Genomic DNA, 25440 nt, shown 5'->3' with positions numbered 1-25440 from the left:
GATAGTTAAGTACATGTAATGTCAGATAGGTAGTAAGTAATATTTGTATGGGTGACTTCATTTTTACCAGTCATTTTTTACACAATGTCTTCATGTTGGGTATTTTTACAACATGGTGTATAGTTCTATTATCTGACTAGTTCTCATTTTCTCACTGCTCTCAACTTACTTTTCTTCTTTTCTGAGGCTGCTCAAAAAACTGCTCAACGTCAACGCCTTCCTCTTGTTCATGATGACACTGACTGTGAATGAAAGCTGACTGTAATAACACTGATTGCACTTTAATCAAACGGTAATAATATTATTTATCATTAGCAAGTACAGCCGAGGGCACACAGCACTGTGGTACACAATAACACCAGGACTGGTGGTAGTTCTAACACCACTTTAGTTATTTAATGATTACATTTGCTCATGACTAGTTTGGATTGCACTGTTGTTTTTTTCTTCTACCTTTATATCAATATTTTGGGGGGATGCTTTAAGCAAATTTAAATGTTAGTGGGGGGTGTGTCCCCCAGTGTAGCCTATGTATTATAGTTACAGCCATGTCTGTACCATGTAATGGTGTGCCTAGTCATCTTATAGTGCCATATTTTAATTTTTCTACTCTAGGATTACATCAATTTCAGCCCATCTTTAGGGATCTATTACTGCCCAAACTTTACAATAGATTATGAATTATTTATCATAATTATATGAATGGCAATTTTATTGTTCTACTGTAAGATTAACGAGCTCTTCGTGCAGACAAGTGTTTTAATAACTTCCCATTGTTGTCTAAAGTTAGTGGGAGCTTTATAGTGAGGCCTACAGGAAGTCAGTCTGGGATAAATTTATGTGATTTTATAAAATACAGTTGATGGGGGGGGGGGGGGGGGGGACCCTCTTCCACTGTTCCTACAAGCACACGTGGGAAGTACCAGACCAACGTGTGAAGTCATGCACGAGCCCCACTGGACTGATCATCTGTCTCTCCTCAGCCATCTGGGTGAGACCTCAGGCCTGTTCATGTCTTCAAGCAACAGAATGACATCAATATAAAAGTCAGACGAGTCCAACAACCCCCTCTTCCTCTTCTTCTTCACTTGATCCATCTGCTGTCACCTGTAAAACAAACTTCCCTGCACTGATACCTTCTATAAATTGGAAGTAATATTACACTGTGCAGCCTCGTGTTGCCTCTAGTTCACCACTGAGGAAGGTATCAGCCAATAATAATACAGCATGTGAAGCAGCATGATACAAAACAAAACCCAGCCTCCTTGTATCTCAAATCAGCTAAGTGCCACATAGTCAAAAGATCCAATCTCCAAATCTGGCCTATCTAGCCATTGGCTTATGCAACTAATTAACTTCACACACCAAAATTTGAATTTAAATTAACAATTGCGAGATATCATCAGGGGACACAAAGCACCCCACGAAGAAGTTTATGATGAAAAAAAGATGAGTATTAGAGAAGGCAATCGGTGAAGTAAGGAGGGCTTTTAGATGAGGGGATATCTCCAATTACAATCCGCCGTACACTTGTCAGCTGTAATGAAATGTTTGCTGAGAGGTTGCTATTTGTGGCTGCTAGATTGGATGATGCTGCTCCACTGCCCCCACTAACAATTATATTCCTCGCATAAATTTCCCCACCATCTCTCCTATTGTGCGAACAGTCGGCCAGATATACCTACAACTGTCCGACGAGCCGCACAATAATGAAACACTGTTGTGTGACACTGGTCCCGCTGCAGTGCAGAACGTGTCTGAAGAGCCACTGAAGAAGAAGAAAAGAAAAAAACTTCTGCTTCTTTTATTGTTTTTAAAGAATTACATAATGCATTAATCACAGTAAAGACAAACCGGATTTTCCCCGCATGTCATAATTGTGCAAGCTTACAATTAAATGTAAAATTAGATGTTAAGATGTAAAACTCTATTTTTTTTTTCTCTGCTTTCAACTCAATTGCACAGGGAGCAGAGCAGTAAAGCTTTGAAGAACAGACCGACTCAGTCTTGACACCACTGTCCAGTGGTTTGCATACAATCAGAGCTAAACGTACAGTTGCTATCACAGTCAGATGTGCTGTTGTGTAAATAATGCAGTGTTTTGATCAGTACTTCTCCGGGGTCATGAGGAGCTGCTGCGACCAGCTATCAGAGGAAACGCTGAAACATAAGCCAGGTCCAAATAATTTCATCAGATTTGTGGAGTATGTATTTCCAATTAAAGTGACATCACATAAACCTAATTAGTATAGATGCAACCTGCAACTTGATTTTCCAGTGCATGGTTTTCTCATCAAATTGATTACACAGACTCTGCAAGGAAGCATACTGCACAGACACGTACAAATCTGGCGCACGTGCTGCTGTAGACGGATGTGAAAACGCATTTGTGAGGTTGCCCATAAATGTGGATGTTCATCAGCTCGAGAGAGTAACAGTCAGGTGCTTAACTCCGCTACTCAAATATTATTTTAATCACAAAAGGTTTAAGTGAGAAGTAATGACATTTCAAAATGCACTGCTCCCTGTCAATCTGTTCAGGAGAACACATCTGTTTTGTGCAAAATAAATCATCGAGTTCTGATATGCAAGTATCACGGACACAAAGAGAAGCCTTGCGTCCTCTTGCAGGTTCAATTACTGGCCTGTGGCAGATACTAATCCTATTCTACTGTTTATCATGAATGAGAATGTACAGACCATCCAATGACTTCATGCAAGAGGAGGCAGAGGGTCAAGCAGTCACACGATCATCTCACACGCGCTCACTAGATAAAAACCACACTCACGTATTACACCAACCACTTTAGCATAAACTGCAAGTCAGTAACAAGTCAATAGTGTTGATTATTTGCTCTTCTATCCTACTGTGTATTGTGCTGTCAGGTCATTTACCGTGAAAAGTCATGGGTTATCAAACTATAATACACGTGGCACGTGTGTGCGCAAAAATGAAGCAGAGGATTTCAAGAGAAGATGAGTTTTAGTCATTTCTGGATAATTAAAGACATGCTTGTATTATAATTGGAAAGTTACAATGACACTGGGATATCACAGCACGCCAAATTGGGAAAGAAAAAGAAATATAAGTGCACATAAACAAGAGTCCCTTTCTTGAACTTATGAGGAGGTAGAGAGCTAATATCCAATAATCACTAGTCTGCCCATGTGGACACATGTGGCATCTCAGGTCTAAGATTCAAATCTAAAATGTCTTTGTTCGCTAAGAAAGGCTTGTGTTAAAGGAACAATTCACTCAAACATGAAAATTCAGTCATTATCTACTCAACCCCATGTCAATGGAAAGTCAGGTGCATATTCATAGTCTACGAAACATTTCTGGAGCTTCACAGCAAAACAACACTGCAACATTCTCCTAATCAATTGATGTAGCTGGGGACTACATTCAAAAAATTCAAAAGATTTTATTTAGGCCCTTTCAATGTAGCTGTTAAGCTAAAAGCCTTAGAATGCACCACGTCTGAAGTGTGTGTTGAGGGTGTTAATAACGTCTTTTCAAATCAATGTGGGATCTAGGGGCTTCCGTAAACTGGACAAACTGTATGAAGCCATTTTGTGGGTTTATTTTTTACATTTTAAAACAAATCCCCATTTACTTCAGTTAACATGTTTTTGCTGTGAAGCTCCAGAAATGTTTTGTGGAATACAAAACTTCACCTGACTTTCCATCTGCATGGGGGTGAGAACATATTGACTGAATCTTCATTTTTAGGTGAAGTGTTCCTTTAATTAAGGGTGATGTGACCACAACAAGCATCACAGCAGCATAATATCTAACGTTTCCTACCTTCCCCTCACTAATTTTTAACCAGTGCAGAAGTGATCCAGTACCCTGTTGTGAACCAATGCAAGACAGTTACTGTGTACAGACTGATATCAGGCTCATTGGTTTCAACTCTGAGGTAGGATCTAGAACACCAGAGGGGAAATTTGTTCAAACTCAAGTGCTTTAAAGGGACTGAGCCATGACAATCAGCGATGTGGTGGTGCGTGGTTGGCCTATTGGAGTGTTTGGCGGGTGGGGAAGGGTGGGGATAATGCCTATGCTAGGTTAAAAAAAAAAATCTACCTGTACAGAGCGCCCCCACATCAAAGGCACTATTTCAATAATATTTCCAAAAAAATGCCACCACTGCTCTGTGCACGAGTTGACCCTGTATCAGCATCCCCACCCGTGGGCTACTCATCACTAAGGTGCCTTCCTAACTCAAGCTTTTCTTTATAATAACACCACTCGCCTCAGACATCTTAAACGGGCATGATATGCATTTGCATTTTTTTTTTTTTAAATGAGATAAACAAAGCATTAAATAGAATTACAGAAATAAATACATTTTATTTCATATAAATATGTGGGCCCTTATGTCCAAATTGTCACTGACACACTCGTTTTTGGGAATCAGATGAAGTAAACAATTCATGAAATAAGCTGCCCTACTGTTTGATACACTAACCTTATGAGTGCTATGGTTATTGTGAATTGATCTCAGTGTTTATGAGCCACTAAATCCCATCAGTAACTATCACGCACTGTAAATCCCCACGTTACAATGCATTTAATCAACATTATATTGTAATTTAATTGGAAGCCCTTCCCTCTCACTCAGGGGGGAAAAAAAGATCAGTGATCACATCAAGGAAGTCTGGTCCCTTCATATAGGATTATCTTTTAGTTTGATTTAATGTCATATCAGTAATGGTAATGATAATTGTGTGTATATATACAATTCCTAATACAGACCCCAAAAGTGAAATATGATTGAAGAGACAAAACGAGAAGGAAAAATCCAAATCAGGTTCAAAGTTAACATCTTGCTAATTTTTCCCCAAGGCCGTTTTTTTCAGCACGGCTAAAACCTGGATTTGTCCACATACGTACAGTAATATATATTTTGTAATCTTTCAACGTCTCTGGCTATGTACAAGCTATACAAATAAAGAGCAGGCTGAGGGCCAGGTTTTCTAAGCTGTGCAGAGGGAGCAGTTGGTTGGGAAGTCTCCCAGTCTCCCGGCTCCTTCCCCCGCAGTCTGCCCATACAGGTGGCTGTTCTGCTTCACTTGCGATCGTCGATGGTCTTAATGAATTCCAGCGCCGCGGTGAACTGCATCCACCAATAGCACTCCTCCCCACTCAGCCGGCTGGCATAGAAATTATTGATGTACTGAACGGTGGACAGCAGGCAGGGCGGGTTTGCCTGGAGGGGAGGAGATGTGGGGATGGGCCCACATTAGCCACTGAAAGAACCTCACGCAACGCCGTACAGATTACAATTATAAATATGTAAATATGTAAAATATATCCACACAGGTTAGCAAATAGAAGCCTCTCGGGTGTTACACTACAGTCATTTAGGGAAACATTTTCTGATAATTCTCAGTTTGTGTTTATAAAAAAAAAATCAATAAGGGATCAATACTGGCAGTAAAATGACTTGAAAATTTGACTGTGGAGTAAAATGAAGAACAGACTTACCCTAATGAGGACAAACACAAGTACAGGGACAAAGTCATCCGCCCCAGGGACTGAGTCTTCGTTGGCCAGACTGAGGAGGTTCATGATGGTGGAACACATGCGCAGTATACACTGAACCTTGTCACGTGGCGTTTTGTACGCGTTGATGGTCTTGATCTCAGACTGAGCAGAGGGCCAGGGGGCCTCCTTCAGGTAAACCTGCAACCAGAAAAGTTAAAAACATAATCAATGTCAACACCTTTTAGAGCTACATGTACCAACAAGTCTCTTCGTTGTCTAGAAATGCACAGGTGTGATGAAAAAAAAGAAGTTACCTCTGGGACTTGAAGAGCTTTATGATTGGCCGTCACCACTTTTGAGAGCCGCTGGATGTGTTCATAAAAAAGTCTGTGGGAGACAAACAAGTCAGTATATGACAAGAGAGACACAATCTGTCCAATCCAACAGTGCAGCTCTTCTGGTAACATGAAGTCTAAATATTTAGCAGGTTATTTTAATTTCTCTTCTCTCTCCTTTCCTAGCGATTGGTTAAGTGGCTTTTAAATATATTTGAAAGTTGTTGTTCAATTATCAGACCCGAAACTTCCTAAAATAACTGAAATAAAACATAATACTGCCTGCTGAGACTGTGCGGCCCTGGTGTCATTCCAGCTACTCACTGGTCTCTGAGAATATCTCCATCCTGGTTGGGGTAGAAGGCCAGTTTGAAGATGCGGTTCATAACGCTGCGCTCGATAGCCATCTGGGCATCCTGCAGCTGGTCCTCGCTCGCATACTGCCAAATGGCATCACGGGCCATGGCACCGTACAAGTAGCGCAGAAAATCCTCCACTGCTGCTGTCTTGTCATCCGCTGCCGTGCACCCCTGGAACGCTGGAGGGGAGCAGAGAAACAACAGATGTAGCACCAGAACAGGACATAGCTGTTTTCAAGCTAGTCAGGCTTGGAAGGGCTGTTGTGTAAAGACTTACAGGCATTTCAAATAGTTGAAAATAAATTGTGATGACGAATAAAAAAAAGGGGAATACATCTTTACCCCAAAAAATGTGGAGTAATTTCATATTAGCTGATATTTAATTGTCAAACTTTAATGGTAGGCGGAAAACCTGAAATCATATCAATGACTTAAACAGGAACTTTGCCAATTTTTTAACCAGTTTTGTTTCACTACCATGTCGGTCGTACATACAAATGAACAATGGTTGACTTCTCACCATTTTGCCTGCACCTTGACTCCTTCACTTTTTTGCCAGTAAAAATCCTCAAAATTTGTCAAAAAACGTAAAGTGGCAGCTGTTTAGCTGTTGTATAAACCACAGATTGTTGTCACGAAAACTATGCTGAGAGTCTCTACCATATTTTGGTGACATTAACGGGCGTGCTGCTTCTGTCCTCTGCTGCCTGTCTGTGTTGGATAATTCCATTAATTTCTCTACAGGAAGATTTTAACCACAAATGTTTTATTCAATTCTCAATGTAAACATTAAGATTTTTAAAAATGCACCAGGTTAGAGGAGTTCTTGTACCATTTAAAGCATTAGTTCTCTCAGAATTTCTTTCATATCCGAGCAAAATTGGTATCGTAACTGAAATATCCCTCACTGAATCAATACTAATGGAATTGGAAATTGGATTGATTCAGGAAATTAGGGTTGATACCGAGTTCTAATATGAAATGTAGAGATACCTTTAATGAAGTCAAGCATCTTGGACTCCATGTGTTCCAGAAGGAGTCGAACACAGACGGTGGTGAAGTAGCGGTTAGCCACCTCCTTGTCTCTCAGCACCCTCTGGAGGAGCCTCTCCAGATGGGCCTGAGAGGTCTGAAGGCCCTGACGACACCTGGTTAGATACGCTATGTATGGTGCCCGCTTTCTAAAGGAAACACACACAAACATTTGTATTTTATTATTACTGGCTACATCTGTAGTGGCCTCAAACAACATTATGCAGTGAATAAAGAAACAATAACAAAATGAAGGACCCAAGGGGTGCCTTAAGTGGGCTTGCTTCAGCTACCCAGGCCTCCATAGTTACCTGTAATCCTCCGCAATGGCAGCCAGCAGCTTCCTGCAGGTGCGTGGATCGAAGCGACTGACACAGCGCGTGGTCTCCTGGATCTGGGCCATCTGGTTCTTATCCTGAAGGTTGATAGCCTCTGCTAGCTGTACCTTCAGGAAGCAGACGATCTCATTGTCTGTGGGAGAGGACGATAAGGAGACCGCATTAGACAACACTGCTCGCTGCTCACAAAGGACCGGCTGGTTGCTGTAATCTGATCAACCTGCTGCCTCCACATGACAATGTGACTGATGACCACAAAGATGGAGTCTTATGGTTTTACTGTTGACCATTTTACAGGATGTCACTTGATTTTGTCTGCAATTGTCCCACTTCAGGATGTGATGGTGCTTCCTTACAGAAAAGCTTTGAGGGAGGCTTGAGAGGCCGGTCTTTATTTTGTGCAGCATCAATATGCTTGTATTTTTCTGATAAATGTTGGACAAGTAATCTATGTGGTTACACAAGCATTTCTAATATCTACAATGGTCTAATAATGAGACATTTTACCAACACCATATGGGAATTCTCTTATAACATCCCCCACTCTTCCAACCTTGCCCCAAACCTTGGAAGGCGAGTCAGAAGGTGAAGGTGGTACAGATTTGGTGTCTTGCTTAAGGACACTTTCAGCAGGTTGGATGCTTGCCAACATTAAGGGCTTGTACCCTGCTCCCTACGGAGAGTTGTGACAAAGATGCCTAAAGTCTAGCAGATAATACCAAGTTCTAAATTACTGCACTGTCTAACTTCAAACACGTCCTAAAAAATTGTGTTCATTGATCAGTCGAAACTGTTATTTGTCACGACAGAAGCACTAAAATGTTCTGCCTCAAATAGAAAAATGCCAGAAATAAAAAGCTCCCTCTTTCCATAGATGCATTAGAACTGCCTACCTTCAGAGTCCATGTGGTCAGGCAGCCCATTTCTTGTGGTTGCAGGAGCCATGATGGGCAGAGCCACAGAGTCTGCAGAGCACAACGCCAGCCTCAACTTCTTCTTTGCATCACTGGAAGACACAAAGTTTCTAATTAACAACATTTGTTGAGAAGATCTGCTGAGAGGTCTTGGGTGATTGTTTGTAAATTAGTTTTCTGCAGGACTGTGAACTCCAGACCTGAAAGAGAACTTGGAGTCATGCTGCTGTGCTGTCTGGCTGGCTGAGTCCGGGAGGTCATCTGTGGAAATGTTCTGCAGAGTGTCTTCTCGAGGAGAGTCGTGCACGTTGTCATCCCCACAAAGATCTGCCAACATATACAAAAAGAGGGAAATTACAATTTTTTCTTTGTGTTTTCATATATTATAATATATATGGCACCAAAACTCCAAGGCAAATTCCTCCTTTCTAGAAACCCACTTGGCAATAAACCTCATTCTGATTATCTACTGTAAGTGTGTGTGATGGCCATATATACAATAGCGTTTACTGACCTCCTGTCCCATCATAAGAAGCTCCACCTGTGGCTCCATCACTAGGGCTGGTTCTCTTGATGTTCCTGTACTTGTCCAGGATGTCTTCAGCTGCCTGCGCCTGACAGCTCTGTCTGGGCAATGGGTCATCTGATAAACCCAACCACACATGAGATGCATTACAATCAAACCCACTACAATAGATATCCACATGTAGTATAGGATGTGGTTAGCAACATTAGGGCTGAATACAAATGTCTACCATCTGGACTTGCGGACTGAGCCCTCATAGACTTCAGTCATTCATACTGTGAGAGCGAGACTGCAAGGCTATATAAACCACTGATAAGACAGCCCTATATGTCATATAGAAGGATCTGTGTTGAATTGAGACTTTTTCATAACCAATTAAAAGTTCCTTGTACTACGTTTAAATCTGTGAAGTCTGGTGAAATCTGCACTCCAAGCAGACTCTTTGCAAGTCTGCAGAAAGTATGCTTGAGCTCCCTTGTGGACTGGATGAATTGTGAGTTTGGACAGCCCTCAGCACTCGCGGACTTCCCAGCAGTTTGGACATTCGGATTCAGTCTAGGAGTATAATTACACCAAACCAGGACAGACCTTGCGGGATCCGCTCCGGGGCAATCTCGTCTTTCTCCTGCTTGTCCCTTTTCCGAAATGCTGCTATCGGAGCTGTAGAGGAGAGACACGTGATTAGCGGGCTGACACGACTTTTACTATCAATGGATGGAGCTGATCATGAGTCACCTGTTGACAGCCACTTCTTTGGTATTTTTTATGGTTTGTATTGAGACCAAAAATCTCAGTACAGGATGTATGGTCATACAGTAGTAAACAAAAAAAGTCTAGTGTAGAACTTTACTTAAAAAGCAAAAGAATATTGAAATGGTGAATCAAACCATTGGTTCATACCAGAATATCACAAAGGTCCACTATAACTCATTAAATCCAGTCGATATAGATGTAAATTAGCTTAATGACGCTTATCCTATTAACACAAAGGTGCAAACAGGACAAACAACAGAGACACAGAGTCTACAATTTGATGACACACACAGGAAACACTGGGTGAAGTATTTACATTGATATTCTGTATTCTCCATACAGGAAAATGTGACATATTGTTGCAAAAAAAAGGAAAAAGGGTGGTAAAACGGATGCATGGATGAGGAGTGTGCACGTAGGAACTCAGGCTACAACATGTCACATCACAGCTCTACAGCTCTAAGGCGACATCTACAAAGCAGCATGGGCACGCAGCCGCTGGCTCCAGCAGGAAAGCTAGCTCAATGACGACAGCATGGAAGCGTTACCTGGGACATCACTCTCAGCCGTCCAATACAGCACTGTGAGGAACACAACAGACAGGGTTGGCCTTTCACACACAGCCTGCTGCACCACCGGACAACTGACTGTGCGTCACCATGCAGAGCAACAGGACAAACACAACGGGTTCTACAGACATTTGGCGGGTGGTTTAAGCTTCGCGGCTCTCTAATTTTCCATGTGCACACAGTCCTCCATTTTATGAATATCAATTCAATGTTTACTCAAGAAACATCATTATCTCAAAGAGTAATAAGCAGTCATTCTGTGTGGGCACAGCTCATTATTTCCCAGACAGATGTATGAGAGATGGTTGTAGAGTAGAACTGCAACAAGAGATGTGTCATCTATCAGTGCTGATGACAGAAAGGTCTATCTAATGACCATTAGCCGCTGGCTGACAGCACTGCTGGGAGGGCTACAGCCATACAATCTACACAGCTAAAGCTCCTCTGATGACTGATTAGCTTTGAAAAGTCTCTATAAATCTGCAGCCAGTGAGACGTGAGAGAAAAAGGACTGGACACGTCTCTGGAGTAACTTCAAACAACAAGAAACATAATTTTCCAACTGGAGCATCAGCAATGGAGTGGACAACATGGATCATCATTCTCTTTCTCACATTATAAATTGGTTTTCGCGCTGCTCTTTAAAGTGTGATATTTCCTGTCAGTTGCGATTAAGAGAACCTTTTTTTCCCACAACACAAAAATAAAGGAGCGATAAAGGAGCACAGCAATCAAACAGATCACTTTTAAATGTATAAAAGGTCATTTTTCTGGTTAGAAGAGGGTGTGGTCAGTTTCCTTACCTTTAGGAATTGCAGACACAAAACGCTTCTTCCACCATGGTCTGTTGCGATCAGACTTCTCATCGTCACTGTCTTTCCTGTCCTCAACCTTCAGATGGAAATTACCAAGACACATTTAGACACAGGCAGGTAGATCATTACACACAACAGCTGCAATCCATACAAAAGAAAACAATTTACTTATTTTAGTTTGTTCCTCAGCAGCATTAGAAAAAGAAAAAAAAAATATTGACAACAGCAGTAACTTAGAGCACTGCTGTAGCTGCTCACCTCTCCTTTCAGGGAGTCTTTGCTAGGGGACGAGGACGGTCCTAAGGCGAAGGCTCCGGCAGGGTCGCGCTCTTCGACTGCGACCCGCCGGTTAAGGCCTGGGTCACTTGTTGGCCGACGGCCTGGGCACACGATGTCAGAGCTGCGGCTCCGGACCAGCCTGTCAGGGAAGGAGTGACGCTGCTTGGTGTGCTCCAGCTCAGCCTGGGCCAGGCAGTGAGGCATGAAGAGAGAGTGGCGCGTCTCCTGCCCCAGGGCACTAGCTTCAGGGATGGGTGGATCAGGGGGAGGGTGAGGGGGCCTTGCGTAATGCACTTTAGGCCTTACTATTGTTCCAGTGGAGGAGCCTGAGGTGATAAAAGACAGATAATAAGATTCTTGAGTTGATGGATTTTTTCTGGATAAATATGGATCATATTTAAACATCCCTGTACACCTTGTATGAGCAGTTTTCATTACATTCACTCTAGTATTTGAGTTACCAGCCCACTGCACAGGATTCACAAAGACTTTTTCCCTAAGTAGATATTTCTTTTTAACTGTTTTTAAAGTCTTCAAAATACCTAAGAAATTCTACAAGTAGGTATACCAAGATGAAAAATCTCACTTGTCTCTAAAGAGTAGTTGTTAAACATTATAAAGCGAGTGGAGAAAAACACCTCAAAAGTGGGGGTAGAGTGCTAAAGAGAGATGTTGGTGGGAGATGAGCCCTAGGTATAGGTAGGCCACCTGTTCCAAGGGTACACTCTCTCTCCTGAAAAGCTTCCAATGGCAGCTTCGTGCCATGAGCACAGTGGGACAAGGGGACAGTGCCAAAGAGCCTGGGGTGAGGTCTCTCAACCTGTCGTCCCTTCACCTTGCCACAGACACACAGCAGCGACCATTCCTCTCTCCCACTATTTCCACCTGCGCTACAAACAAAATGCACTGGGACAAAGAGCGCAAAGAATAATTTGGGATCTTAAATGGGCCAAATGAAATGACATTTCACTTGCACTTATAATAAGTCCGGTAATTGGGGTAAGGGCTGTATGAGGCACTCCTGGTTAATTTCACAGAGCTCAAGCTGTTCTGTGAGCCCGCGACATTAGTGTTGAGATTTAATGATACTAATTTCTAGCTCTGATTGGCTGTAGAGCATTCTGGGAGTGTAAATTACCTTCAGCAGAGGAGAGGGGATCGAACATGGCCAGTAAGGACTCGGACTGTGAGGGTGGAGATGTTAGATGGTGCGCTCCTGTAAAAACACAAGAGGATACCAAACAATTAAGAACATTTACTAAATTAACCACCGATTCACAAAAGCACATTGCTGTTATTCAACAGAAAATGGCTTATAATTTTCAGTTAAAATGAAAATAGTCTGGCCGCCAACTGTGATTCCCCAACCAGGCTAACAATGAATATTTAACACCACACTATAACTTTATTTAACAATTGTTGAGAACTAAAACAGTGATTTAACTCAGTGGCAGCTGTGAAGGTGACAGGGATTGATAGTTCTGGCTGCTGCTGTTTAGACAAGATAAACACTGGACTGATGGCTTAGCTAGCCTAGCGGGGATGTGACACTCTCCTACCGTGGCCTGACTCCTCCCCATCTGGACTGGTCACAGAGTCTTTCCCTCCAAAGTCTGAGCTGCACTCTGACCGCAGGTCCTCAATCTTGTTGGGGATGTCTTCTGAGGTTGCACTGATACCTGCAGCAGGAGAAAAAAACAGTTTGGTTGACAATCAAGATCAAAGCAACAGAAAACACAGTAAAATACTTCAGCTTGGTAGCAGTCAAAAAACAGAAGCTGCATGTTCAATGTCTCTCAAACAAAAGAGGATATTTTTCTCTTTACTACACTGCAATGTCTCTCTGAGATGGGAACCCAGTGGGAACTCTAAATTGGTAGCGTAAGCTCCCATGGGTGAGGGGAAAGACAGAGTATAAGAGTGATCATCAGATGCAGACTATCCATCGGCCGGATCCCGCGGGACGTTTTCCTGTGAGCCGAGCCAGGAACATCACCGCTGGCTTCTTAATCTAGGATACTACTTCATGCATGTCCACCTGAGCCCACAAAAAAGACAAGCAGCAATAGCCTGTGTCATACAGAAAAATTCACACTGACCCCATTACACTGGTTAACAACCCTCCCAGCAACATGACCGCTCTACACAGAGTCAAGGAGGGTGAGAAACAGGCAGAATTTGTCAGTTTATTTAACTACGCAGGTCAATTTAGGACTTTTTCAACTTATGAAAGACAAAATGGAGAACAGGATCAGAAACAGAAATAGAAACAATTGTTTCAGAGTACATGTTAGGGAGAGGAAGTGGAGGAGAGGTTATGTTTGTACCTGAGACAACACTGAGGCCTGGTGTGCTGGGTCTCGAGCTGACCTCTCTGACCTCGGTGTCATCCGAGGTGCTGCCAACCCCTGAGCAGCTCTCAAGCTCCTGAAGACGCTCTTCCTGTTTCAGGTCCGGGGCTTCTGCGAATATAAAAAGATATATATAAATTCCCTCTGAGAGAAAAATGTGTACTTTGCTAATCTTAAGTATGGATAAAGTGCTTTTTAAATGAAACTCATGATCCACTTCACTTGTGGCAGTTTACAACAGATGATGGTCATTCATTGTTTCCACCCCCCCAGCCCCCCCATTATGATTATTGGGAAACCAAGTGCGCACATATGCATGAAATCAAACAAAGCATACATTATCATGTCTTCTAACTGCCAAACCAAACCATAAAGCTAGTACGGCCAATTCTTCGGCTACCCAATGGAGCTGTTGGGTCGAACCCAGAGGCTCCATACTAACAGCAGTACTCATTTGCATGCTCGTTAGTAATAATGTGTTGGTGAAGTGCTCTTCAGAGTGTAGTTTTCTGCTGCCTAGCCATGAAACAAGCGCTGTACTCCAAGCAAGCCTCCGATCGTGCTATTACCGAGCAGAACAGGGGCAGCAAACGGAACAAAAAGCAATCAAGACACTCATGCATGTCATTTCTGCACTGCACATATTGAAGTGGTGTACCACTTCAATTAACATAAGGCCCAGGCTTTTCAAAGAAACACTTAACGCTGTTCATAAAACAGTCTACTGATTTCCACAAAACACTGGTTTTCAAAAGGGGGAGTTAAGAACATAATCTCTGATTAATAAAAGGTTGGACTGTATGTTCAATTAACAAAAACAGCCGATCAACAGAGTATATACGCTATGATTTATAAGACTGTATTTGTGTTTGTGTGGTTGTTGTCCAAACAATATAAGATGTAAAGACCAGTCTCAGAGCTATATGTTATGTCGAGCTGGATAAAAAACTGACACAGTAAAACTGACTGAGGACAGCTGCTGTCCCCGTTCCTCCCACCACACAGCTCCACCACAGGTGCAAACACACCTGGTGGTCCCTCTAAGGAAACCATGAGCTGCCTTTTACTGGCACACGCAGATCTGCCCTGAAAGACAGGCAAGTGCACACAAATATGATGACAGATGCACACACACATTTCTGGTATGTAGTGCCGTGCGGCCACACCTGGTGTCCCAACCCCCACTGTATGGAACAAACATAAATATGCATGCAAAGAGACATCTGAGGCTGGCATGAAGATGAAGACAATAACAAAAGCAAAGGACCAGTCAGAGGGCGTCTACAACAACTGAATGAACCTACCTGAGTCACTGGGAAGGACTTCCACGCTCCAGGCCTCGCTTGTGGTCTCTGAGATGGTGGAGCCATAGGGGTCGAGCAGGACTGAACCAGAGCCAGGAAGACACAGCAGGCTGCCAAGCATGTTCTCTGCAGCTGCCCCTGAGAGCACAGAGACAAAGAGTTAACCTCCTGCCACAGCATGAAACAGCTTTTTTTTGTCTGGAAAAGTGTTGAGACCAGCAAGAAGTCACCTTTATAGTGGCAAGGTCATCCTGAAGGCACCCTTTTGTTCTTAAATCAAGCCTCTATGTGTTGTTAAGGCACTGTGTGTTGATTCATATTCTGTAATTAGTTCTTATAAATTATTCAGGCCTTAAATATGAGCAACATGTGAACTTGAAAGAATGCCACTACAGAAATGACTCCTTTGGTAAAAGGTTTAAATATTTCAGTTACATGCATGTTCATATTTAATCCTCCATTCCACAGCATATAAATTTGTATTTTCATTTTTGGTACAAGGGCTGCAGCTAACAACTACTTTTATCATCAACTGATCTATCAAAAGATGTTTCACTTGAGGAATCATTTAGTTTATAAAAAGAAAGAAAATTGTAAATGTCTACTTCAACTTAGCCCAAAATAAAATCTTCAAATTGCTACATTTGAAACAGTAAGTAAAGTTTATTTAATATTGTACTTTTCACTAAGCAAGGTCACAAAGTGCTTAATGAGTAAAATTAATCAAAACATCAGAACATGAAAAGAGCAAAAGGAATAAAAAATAAAACACTACACAGCACTCGGCAGGACAAAGGCCAGTTTGAATAAATACTGTAATGTCTTCAGCTGCTTTATAAAGGAAACAACAGACAGCATAATGCAGGTCTGTAGGAAGGGCATTCCACGATGTCCGAGCCACCACGTCAAAGGTACAATCACCCTTTTGTTTTAAGTAGAGTGCAGTGGACAACCAATAAGCCCTGGTCAGAAAACCTAAGTGACCTACTGGTGATATGTAGAAGGATGAAGCAGCTCAGAAATATACACAGATGCCTGACCATGCAGGGTTCTGTATGTGGAAACAAGAACCTTGAGCTTAAATGCAAGCCAGGGTAAAGAAAATCAGAGTGATGTGACTCATCCTGCTGGACCTGGTCAGCAGCAGCTTTCTGGACTAATTTTAGACAGTCCAGGAATGACTTGCTGAGGCAGGTGAAAAGGGAATTGCAATCTTCCAGCAAGGATAATATTAAAGCATGAACTATCATTTCTAGCTCAGGCTGTGATACAACAGATCTGAGTTTGGAATGTGTCTCAGATTGAAGAAACTGCGTGTTAATGATGTGACATCTTTGTTTCTAAGACTAAAAACTGAGAAAAATAGCACACCTGAAAGCTGGAACCAGCAATATTTGGCATTTGTTGCTTGATGAATCACTGAAATGACTGAATTCATAATGAATTATAATCAGTTTTCTTTTAAAACACTTGTCTATTGAGTGAGTAATTGTTTCAGCACTATATGCATGGCGCAAAATTAGCAACAGACAAATGCCTTTAAAATATGAAAGCTGCTGGTAGATTTGCTTCACTCAGCAGCCAGAAACTGACCCTGACTATATTGTACCTAATGTATTGAATTCACATGCTATAACTTAATTAAAACCTGCTCCATCACCTTTACATGATGCCTTCAGGTCTAACTTTTTTAAACACCACAGTGGATTGGCCTGAGATAAGCAAAAACATGACATAAACCCTGTGTAAACGTTGTGTGGATGGGGCTTCAGAGACAGTGAGCTTTGCATCCAGAGACACAGAGTTGGAGGTCACATGCATTTCATGCTGGGGCCCACAGGCACATATACCACTGTGCCAAAGGTCAGAGGTTAATGGTAATATCTCACCCTTCCCTGGCCTCCAGGGCCGTGACTTTGAGCTGTTGATTAAGCCTAGCATTACTCACAACCAAATTACCGCTTTGCCCACCCTCCTACAAAGTCCTCCGCACAGTGTCCCTCCATCTCCATTTGGGAAGCCGTAGCTTAACAAGGCGGAAGAATGTGGAGGAGGGGGAAAAGAGCTAGCAGGTGTGAGTGGGAGTCGGTGGCCAAGACTCAAGACCAAAAAGTCGACCTGTGGTAGCCGTGCCCCCTGGTATGTCATGCTTCCACTTCATGGCACACGCACACCATGTGAACGCATGCATGCCAGCACCGAGGCAACAGTGTGCACTGATATTGGCGGGGGCAGGGCTCTCATTGACGGTGGGAGAGCTCTATCCCGCTGTCCGTGTTTACAGTCTTCAAGGTAGGGGCGCAGAGTACTTGTCTTTCAGGTGGATGATTAAATGAGTGGCACAACAAGAAGTGAAACAATTAGAATTTCTGCCTCATTATCATGGTAATCTTATCAGTGGGATAATGAGGTATTAATGGATATTTAATGTGCATCTCATAACCCAATCCCTTGGAGAAAACACATAAGGAAATCGCTGTAAATTCACTTAATGATGGAAAAGTCCCCCAACGCCATATTCCGAAGAATGAAAAATGGTGGATGCAAATGAGAAGGAACCAAGGTCAATAAGACTGCAGGGACTGAGTGAATGTCAGAGAGAGAGAGAAGGATAGAGAGATGGGCAGGAGGAGAAGGCTGTGACGAGAAAGACTGAGGCAGAGGAAGATGAGAGTCTGAATAACACTCAAATATTTTGGTTTCACATTAGATGAGCCGGTTATCTTTACGACCTGTGTTTACGGTGCAGTGCAGAGGCCGAACTTGCCCTCCACTATCTACAGAAGATATTTATCTCACATATAATTAACTTACAATTATGCATGTACTTATTAGCTACTGCCACTGTGATAATGCAAGCCAACTACAGAATATGCTTCGAGAGACACGCAGAAAATAACTTGGTTTGCCCCAAGAGTCCATTTTAATCAAATGCATCCACTTCACTCGTGTATCCTATGAATTGGAAGATAATTACATATTCAGGCAAATCTAAGAGTTGGTGGCAGTAGATGAAAACTTTTTGCTTTATCGTCACTATATAATCAAAACAAGAATATATAATCTTTTTTTTCTTTAATTGCAAAAGTGTAATGCTCACATATATTGTATTCCTCAAACTAAGCATCGGAAATTGTTTTACAGCAATGGCACTGAACTTCAGACGCAAAAAGGTATCATCAGTTTAATGATACATTTTACAATTAATTGATTAACAGTTTAGTCTGAAAAAGGTAAAAAAAATAATAATAATATTGCTCTTAATAATTTCCCAGCGCCCAATGTGACTTTTTCAAATTGCTTCTTTAGTCTGACAGCCCATTTACTGTCTTAAATGATAAAGAAAAGCAGCAAATCCTTACATTTAAGAAGCTGGAACCAGCAAATGTTTGACATTTTTGCTTGAAAAATGACTGAAACTATCAACGGATTCTCAAAATAGGTGGTAATTAATTTTCTTTCGATCCAATTAATCATCCAGAAACAACAAGAAACATTGGTCTATATTATTACCCTCAGCTTAATTGGGTACCAAATATATTTAAATGCTGAAATGCGATTTGATTCATTTTCACAAGGAAATGCTAACAAAGTCAATGAATGTGTCGAAGCTGTACCATATGACACCTGGTGCAATTCTGTATAGAACGCAAGCTGAACTTAAGACCTGCCTTTTGATGCTATTTCACCCACATACCACAAGGTGATGACATTTCCCTGAATCGATTTTAATCAACAGTCAGAGAAGGTCCCTATGTCCATACAATGTCACACAGGCTGCGCAGATCAATTCATCTGGTTACTGATCATGGCTGCACAATTTATTGAAATATTATCAAAATCACAATATGGCTGAGTGCAATATCCAGATTACAAGAAGCTGCAATATTTTTGATAATGGTAAAATGTGCTCCAAAACAGCATTTTAATAAAAGTACTATGGTGCTGAAGAGATTTCCGGGCTCACAAATCTTGTTCTCCAGATGTAATGAAGCCCTCTTACTGATAAGTACAGATTGATATTGACAGATACAGGTAGAAGCTATCCCCCACCTGCTATTTCCTGCAGCCGATCTTCATCCATGTTGGGGTCAAAGTCGCTGCCAAGCACATCAGTGCTCCAGGTTTCGCTGACCGTCTCAGAGATGTCCCGATCATCTGTCAGACCCATCATGTCTCTGATCTCAAACTTGCGTAGTTTGTCATCCAGGTTGTCCTGAGTGGTGGCTGAAGGAGACATTCAGTATTATGTTAGCCTGTGCCCACTAATCAATATCTTTAATGTTTATAAAACTGCTGCATCTGAAAAATATATATTCATGCTTTCAACTCAACTTTTTGGCAACATTCAGAAATACACACGTACCTTGTTCATGCTCCAAAAGCTGGAGAGCCTCCACCCCATTACTCCCTGATGGTCCAGCCCCCAGCTCAGAAACAGACTCTCCTTCCAGGTCCAGAGATGACACAGAGTTTGAACGATTGGATGGACCTGAGGGAAAAAATAAACAAATAAAAACATAGATTAGGTGTTCAGCAATACAGTCAGCTGTAATTCATATACCAGTTATGACCTTGTGATCTTTATAAATGTATATTGGAGCGTAAACATGAATTGTATCGTTCTCTTTTTTTTGTTATTTGTTTTTTTAAAACACTTTATTTTATATGTTTTTTGATATTACTTGGAAAATATTGAAGAAAAACAACTTGTTTTTTTATGGTTTATCTTTGTCATTAGACTGCAGACTGACCCTCTGAGATTCCTTCCAAGTTGTCACTGCAGAGCGAGAAGCGCAGGGTTTTGTCTGGTTTACCATGCAGCTTAGTATCATCAGCATGACCATCCCCCTGGGTCCCATCAGCCATCTGCAGGTTCAAAACCTACAGAGCAGGAGAGAGGACATCCATACATTAAAAAATATGTTTGGTGATTACCTCATGAGCATTACCTCATTCAAAGACTGCAGGGGATGAGAGAGGTGTTGTTTATACATGAGATACAAGGTTTCTTATCAGTTGCATAACATAACAAGCACACACAAAGCACATGACAAAGACTTTGAGAAGTCTTACTCCCCTTCAGTGACAAGGAAAAAATATGACACTGGACTCATCACATCATGATCTCTTCTGCAAATGAGTACATTAATTCAAGTCACATTACCTCATTCTCTGACATCATCCCAGGGACAGTCTGAGGACCAGTTCCCAGTGAAATCACCAGCACCTCCTCTGGCATCAGCTCCTGTAGGGGTTCTTGGGTGCTGGCCTCTGCCTCCCCCTCCTGGGCGATGTTGGTACGGCTGCGGCTACGAGCAGCTGCTAGTTGGCCAGTTGGAGGGAATTCAAAGGGATACACTGTTATTCTCTGACTGTTACATTCACAGGATACTGAATAACAACATGTTTTATACCTAAAAATGTTGTTGGGTTCAGGTGATACATTCAGGAATTCATGTTTCACCAAACAACAGCATTTGTGAAAATGAACAGCACGGAACCAAGGCCCTCATCTGGTATGTCACACCAATGTGTTGTCTGTAACTGTTATTCATAAGTATTGAAAATGACTTTTGTTGTAGGGCCACAACTAACAATTATTTTGATTATCGATTACTCTGGCAATTATTTTCATGATCGATTGTTTAATTGATCATTTAGTTTATAAAATATCAAAAATACCAATTTCCCAGAGCCCAAAGTGACATTTTCAAATAGCTTCTTTTGTCCAAAACCCAAAGACTCTTAATAAATAAGAGAAAAGCAACAATTTCTTTCATTTAAGAAGCTGAAACCAGCAAATGTTTGACATTTGAAACAAATGATCGTTTAACAACAGCTGGCAATTCATTTACTTTCCATCCACTAATGGATTAATCAGGTAGGTTGTTGCAGGTTTATTTAGCAGCTAATACGTCAATAAGCCACAATGGCTTCACAAAGAAAATGTGACAATTATCTTTTGAATGTTTTCCCGTTCTTTCCATTTGTAGCCAACACTGGTGTGACATCAAAGACAAGTGTATCACTTGTTTCTCAATGATGGACAGTTAGTCAGACAGTTAATAAACAAGAACAAAGCCCAAGTTTTCTTTCAGCATGAAAATGTTTCTGAAATCTGAAAATGTTTTTACCACTGTGCACTGCTGACTGGTCAAGCTGAAAACAGATACACACACAGGCGCATACAAAGCTCATAAGGCCATACATCTGCCATATTATTTGAATGAAATTATTTTAGCGCTGTTAATGTATAAAACGTAAAACATTATCAGTTTAAAATCAATTAATCTAAAATCATTGAACTTCACAGAGTCACATTTACTTTATCATTTGGTATGACCTTTGCTGAAACATGATATTCCGTGCATGTTGAAATACAAAATGATCTGCTTCCACAGTGTTTCTGGGATTATAATGTCAGGCCTGAAATAATGAAACTCTCAAGCAGCACATGACTTTCACACTACTCTACAGACTGGTCCGACATATTTCAGCGCTGCATTTTTGAGGCTGCAGCACACAACATTGGTCCTTTGGCTCCATCCACTGGATATATCAAGTAAATTAAAACAAAAAACTAAGTCTGGACACTGCCTGGCACTGACTGCTCCAGTCCTCTTAACAATATAAACAAGACAGCTGACCAAATTACACTCATCCTGTTTCCTTTTTGATACACTTTTTTTATATGCAATGCTTCCATAGCATTACAAAGAATTAACAATTTGAAGACCACAAAAAGGATGCTGGTTCTACCGCAAGCTCTTTAATTGTGACACATACCTCTGTTGAGAATCTGAAACTGAAACCCATTGCGTCAAATAAAGAGCCAATAAAATCACTCAAACTCCTTGATATTGACACTATTATTAGTTCTGCCCCTGCTCTCACAGAGATGAGTAGATACCACATGTGCTATTAAGAACATAACTATACTATCACAGTCACCATCGCACGCCAGCCATTTCCCTCTAATGTCACACTCAGGGTGGAAAGTCTTATAAACGTAAGAAATCTGACAAAATATCAGTTTCCCACTTTCTGATTGATTAGCAACTGAAAAGACAATGGATGGTAAAAATTTGAAAGGACATTGATAATTCAAGGTTAAACAACATATTTGAAGCCCATTAGCTAATGTTAGCATTAAACCACATCCTAGCCAACACTACTGTTGAAAGTGTTACATTATACGATAGAAAAGGCATAAATTATTTCTAAAATGTCAATGCACATATCAGACACATTTACTTATGCCTGGAAATGCTCAAACTAGCGGAAGTTGTTGTTGATTAGTTGAAATATGGTTGAGGTAAATGGACTTTATAACACTTGTCACATTCACCCATACAGCCGTCCCCGTCCCTTAGGATTTTCAATATTCCTCGTCTTTCCTTCTGATGATTAAACAGAAGTGTTGAAATGATAATGAGATTATCAGATTATCTACATTTATACAACTTCTTACACGGAACAGCAACAAGACATTTGAGCATTTGCTCCCACCCGAGTATGACATCAAGGGAAAATGGCTGCTGTGTGAATATAGTCTATTGTACTAATTTCTCATTTACTTTGACCACAACTAAGAAACAGACCAGAAGGGAAAAAAGTGGAATACAGATTTTTCCTCACTCTACCTGGTAATGAAAAGCCATAATCCGCTGAATGAGGAAGCAAAAAGGGGGAAACTTAAGAGAACGAAATGAGTGGAAAAACATCTCAGCTCTAATAATGAGCCAAAGCACTGTGCATGGCAAAGCAAGCATGGTGAGAGCACATGGACAACAGCAGTGTTGGGAAGAAGTGGCGAGGCAGGGAGGTTACTGTGCAGCTAGGAGCATGGACTAGATGAGTGTCAACTAACACGCAACTGGGTGAGATAGATACATGAGATAGTTTCTCTCCAGCTCTAACACCAACGACAGTCTACCCACCAAAAGGGGTTACTAATGGAATGTGTGCAGACAGAGTGGTGGATGTGGGGTCCCAGGATGTTATAGCGGCTAAGTGTTGTCCTGGTCATTCATTGGCAGCACGGAAGGAAAGGAGAAGGACAAGGTAGGGAGTTGGAGAAAGAATACAGAGCACATCTCAGAATTGAAAGTTTTTCAAGTCAAGTCAAGATTGTGTGTATAAACGTCATATTTCAGAGCAGCAAGCACAAGTGGTTCATTTCTAATTACGGGGGTGTTACTACAGCATCATTTGTCTCGAGAATGCTAATGAAGGTAGTCTATGCATCTTTTCCATCCATTCCAATTAAAATGAGTTCATTTATATTTGGTAATTTAATTGGTTGTCATTTCTGTAATTGAGCCTCAATCCAGGCCATGCTAATTATCTTCATAACAAGCTGAGAAGAAGCTCATTAGCTTCCTATGAAACGCAGGCCTTTCACTAGCCATCACCACTCAACTCTACTTGTTTATTTTGCTTCTCATTAGACAAAATATTACACTACTACTTCTAGTTCATGTTTCAAATTGTGGTATTCCTATAAGGCAAAATATCCTTTTGATCCTCACATTAGGAATTTAAAAGAGGTTGCATCACTTTGAGTGCATCAATACATCTATCTATAAAAACCAAAGTGGCAGGAAGACAGACACTTAGAGACCGCCGAGGTAGGTACCTATGGGGAGCCTGTTCTTCTTGTTGGCAGGAGTGGTAGCTGGGGAGAGCTGGGGAGTGTTGGATGGAGTGAGCTCCAGACTGTTGCTCTTCACAGTTCGATTCTGGGGCACGTTGGCAACCAGGGTCTCCAGAGCCATGTGCTCCTCCTCCCGAAGATGGTCCCCTGCCATCACACTCCGCACAAAGTCCACCTGTGCCGGAAGAGGAAGACATTATTCTTCAGAACATCACAATGAATCAATGACTGGAAGTAAACTGGGTGTGAGATGACAAGTCTGTACATGCTGAAGTCTTGTTTGACATGAATCTAAATTGTTTCCAGTACAAAACATGAGATTATACACAGCTTTATTAAGAGTTCACTGACAAAAGTTATTTCGAAATGAATGGAGGAAAAGAAAACCACACACAGCTTTCATACACAAACAAAAACAAAAGGCACTCGAGCCTATGTCCTGACACAAACATCATATGAATTGATACACACACCCTGCGCTGAAGTCACACAGAGGTCGCAAGGTAAGTTAATACTAAAGCCTCTCGTCTTACCACATTCTTGCTATGTTTTAAACTGATTCACCTAGAATTCATGCAGAATATCCAGCCTGTTTTCACCTTTGTGTGGGCTGCACTTACAGTTTTTGTCACCCATCTATTAGAGTTTCAGTTTTACTTGTGTTGTTCCCTTTTAAAATATGACCTAAATAGTCATGGTTGAACTGCCAGTAATTCATATGTAAACACTGCACAATGTTGTAATGTGACAACAGGTTAAGGAACATAAGTAGGTACGGATGATTTGGACATTTTTAGCCGTTACCAATATCCGATAATTACCCGCTTCCAATGGCTGACACTAATAAGATAATCAACAGCCTCACAGTTCTGTATATTTAAAAGAAGTTCATAACCTGTAGTGTATGCACATGTGAGGGTAGGAAAGGCTAAGTGCAAAGTTGGATGATTTAATATTCCATAGCTCCAATAAGATTTGTTGCGTGATAACTCGTAGACTTTTTCCTTCCTCTCTGATCTTTTGTGTTGCAAATTGCAATTGTGTTTTCTTCCTGTGAAAAAAAGACATCCACAGGCAAAAATCTTTCATGCTCTCTAGTCTACACTTCATGGCTCTGCATAGGTGCAGCACTTTGAGGTCATGAGCACCAACAGCATGTTGCACTTCTTCTTTTCTTTATCTACTTCTTCTCTGTGTTTATTGGCAAATTCCTTACCATAAACTACTGCTTATGAAGTCAATGAAAGCAATTTGCACTTTGTATTATTAGCTGTATTTATCAACTTTAAATTATTTATCAGCTGTTTGACAATATTTCCCCATCATATGCCTGATATATATTGTGTATCCCTAGTGACAATGGCATCTGGTAACAAGAAAGTCAACAAAACAACATTGACTGGAGACTCACTGTGCAGTTAAGATATTTGCTGAACAATACAACAAACTGTACCTGAAAAATTAGATAGACCTGAATCAACATCCCTAATTTAAAAAAAAAGCTAAACATACTGAGAATTTTAAAAAGGATGTCTAGTGCACAGTAGACATTTGTGTTATCTTAACCACTGCCTATACATGACCTCTGTATTGGAAGATTTTAAGCAGTACTAGGGGTTTCAAGGAACTCTGTAAATTTATGCAGCAAGGTGCTCCAAAATCTTATCAAATCACCTTGTCTGTAAGGAGGAACAAAGATATAAGCGTGGTAG

General features: G+C 41.2%; 1 protein-coding gene across 5 annotated transcripts in view; it reads right to left on the bottom strand.

Annotated features, from left to right (window-relative positions):
* Positions 1 to 1788: 1788 nt before the first annotated feature.
* Positions 1789 to 25440, bottom strand: part of gapvd1 (GTPase activating protein and VPS9 domains 1) — a 34366-nt gene continuing 10714 nt past the window's right edge. The window contains exons 7-28 of one of the 5 annotated variants that reach the window (XM_084360975.1): positions 23711 to 23903; positions 23013 to 23093; positions 20237 to 20394; positions 19824 to 19953; positions 19436 to 19561; positions 19123 to 19296; positions 15070 to 15207; positions 13742 to 13876; positions 12974 to 13093; positions 12553 to 12630; positions 11394 to 11740; positions 11124 to 11211; positions 9587 to 9658; positions 8987 to 9115; positions 8673 to 8799; positions 8452 to 8564; positions 7532 to 7691; positions 7182 to 7369; positions 6154 to 6367; positions 5809 to 5881; positions 5495 to 5692; positions 1789 to 5216 (exon numbers count right to left, since the gene is read on the bottom strand). In XM_084360975.1, the coding sequence (XP_084217101.1) occupies positions 5076 to 5216; positions 5495 to 5692; positions 5809 to 5881; positions 6154 to 6367; positions 7182 to 7369; positions 7532 to 7691; positions 8452 to 8564; positions 8673 to 8799; positions 8987 to 9115; positions 9587 to 9658; positions 11124 to 11211; positions 11394 to 11740; positions 12553 to 12630; positions 12974 to 13093; positions 13742 to 13876; positions 15070 to 15207; positions 19123 to 19296; positions 19436 to 19561; positions 19824 to 19953; positions 20237 to 20394; positions 23013 to 23093; positions 23711 to 23903 (3183 nt within the window). In that variant the 3' untranslated portion in view covers positions 1789 to 5075. Of the gene's footprint in view, positions 5217 to 5494; positions 5693 to 5808; positions 5882 to 6153; positions 6368 to 7181; positions 7370 to 7531; positions 7692 to 8451; positions 8565 to 8672; positions 8800 to 8986; positions 9116 to 9586; positions 9659 to 11123; positions 11212 to 11393; positions 11741 to 12552; positions 12631 to 12973; positions 13094 to 13741; positions 13877 to 15069; positions 15208 to 19122; positions 19297 to 19435; positions 19562 to 19823; positions 19954 to 20236; positions 20405 to 23012; positions 23094 to 23710; positions 23904 to 25440 lie in introns of all 5 variants that reach the window. The other 4 variants (XM_084360976.1, XM_084360978.1, XM_084360979.1 and 1 more) reach the window with 4 other exon arrangements.

Source organism: Pagrus pagrus (genome assembly GCF_965226575.1).
Source record: "Pagrus pagrus genome assembly, chromosome: 8".
Lineage (NCBI taxonomy): Eukaryota > Metazoa > Chordata > Actinopteri > Spariformes > Sparidae > Pagrus > Pagrus pagrus.
Note: the sequence above shows the minus strand (reverse complement) of the source record. Positions and strands in the feature narration are given on the sequence as shown.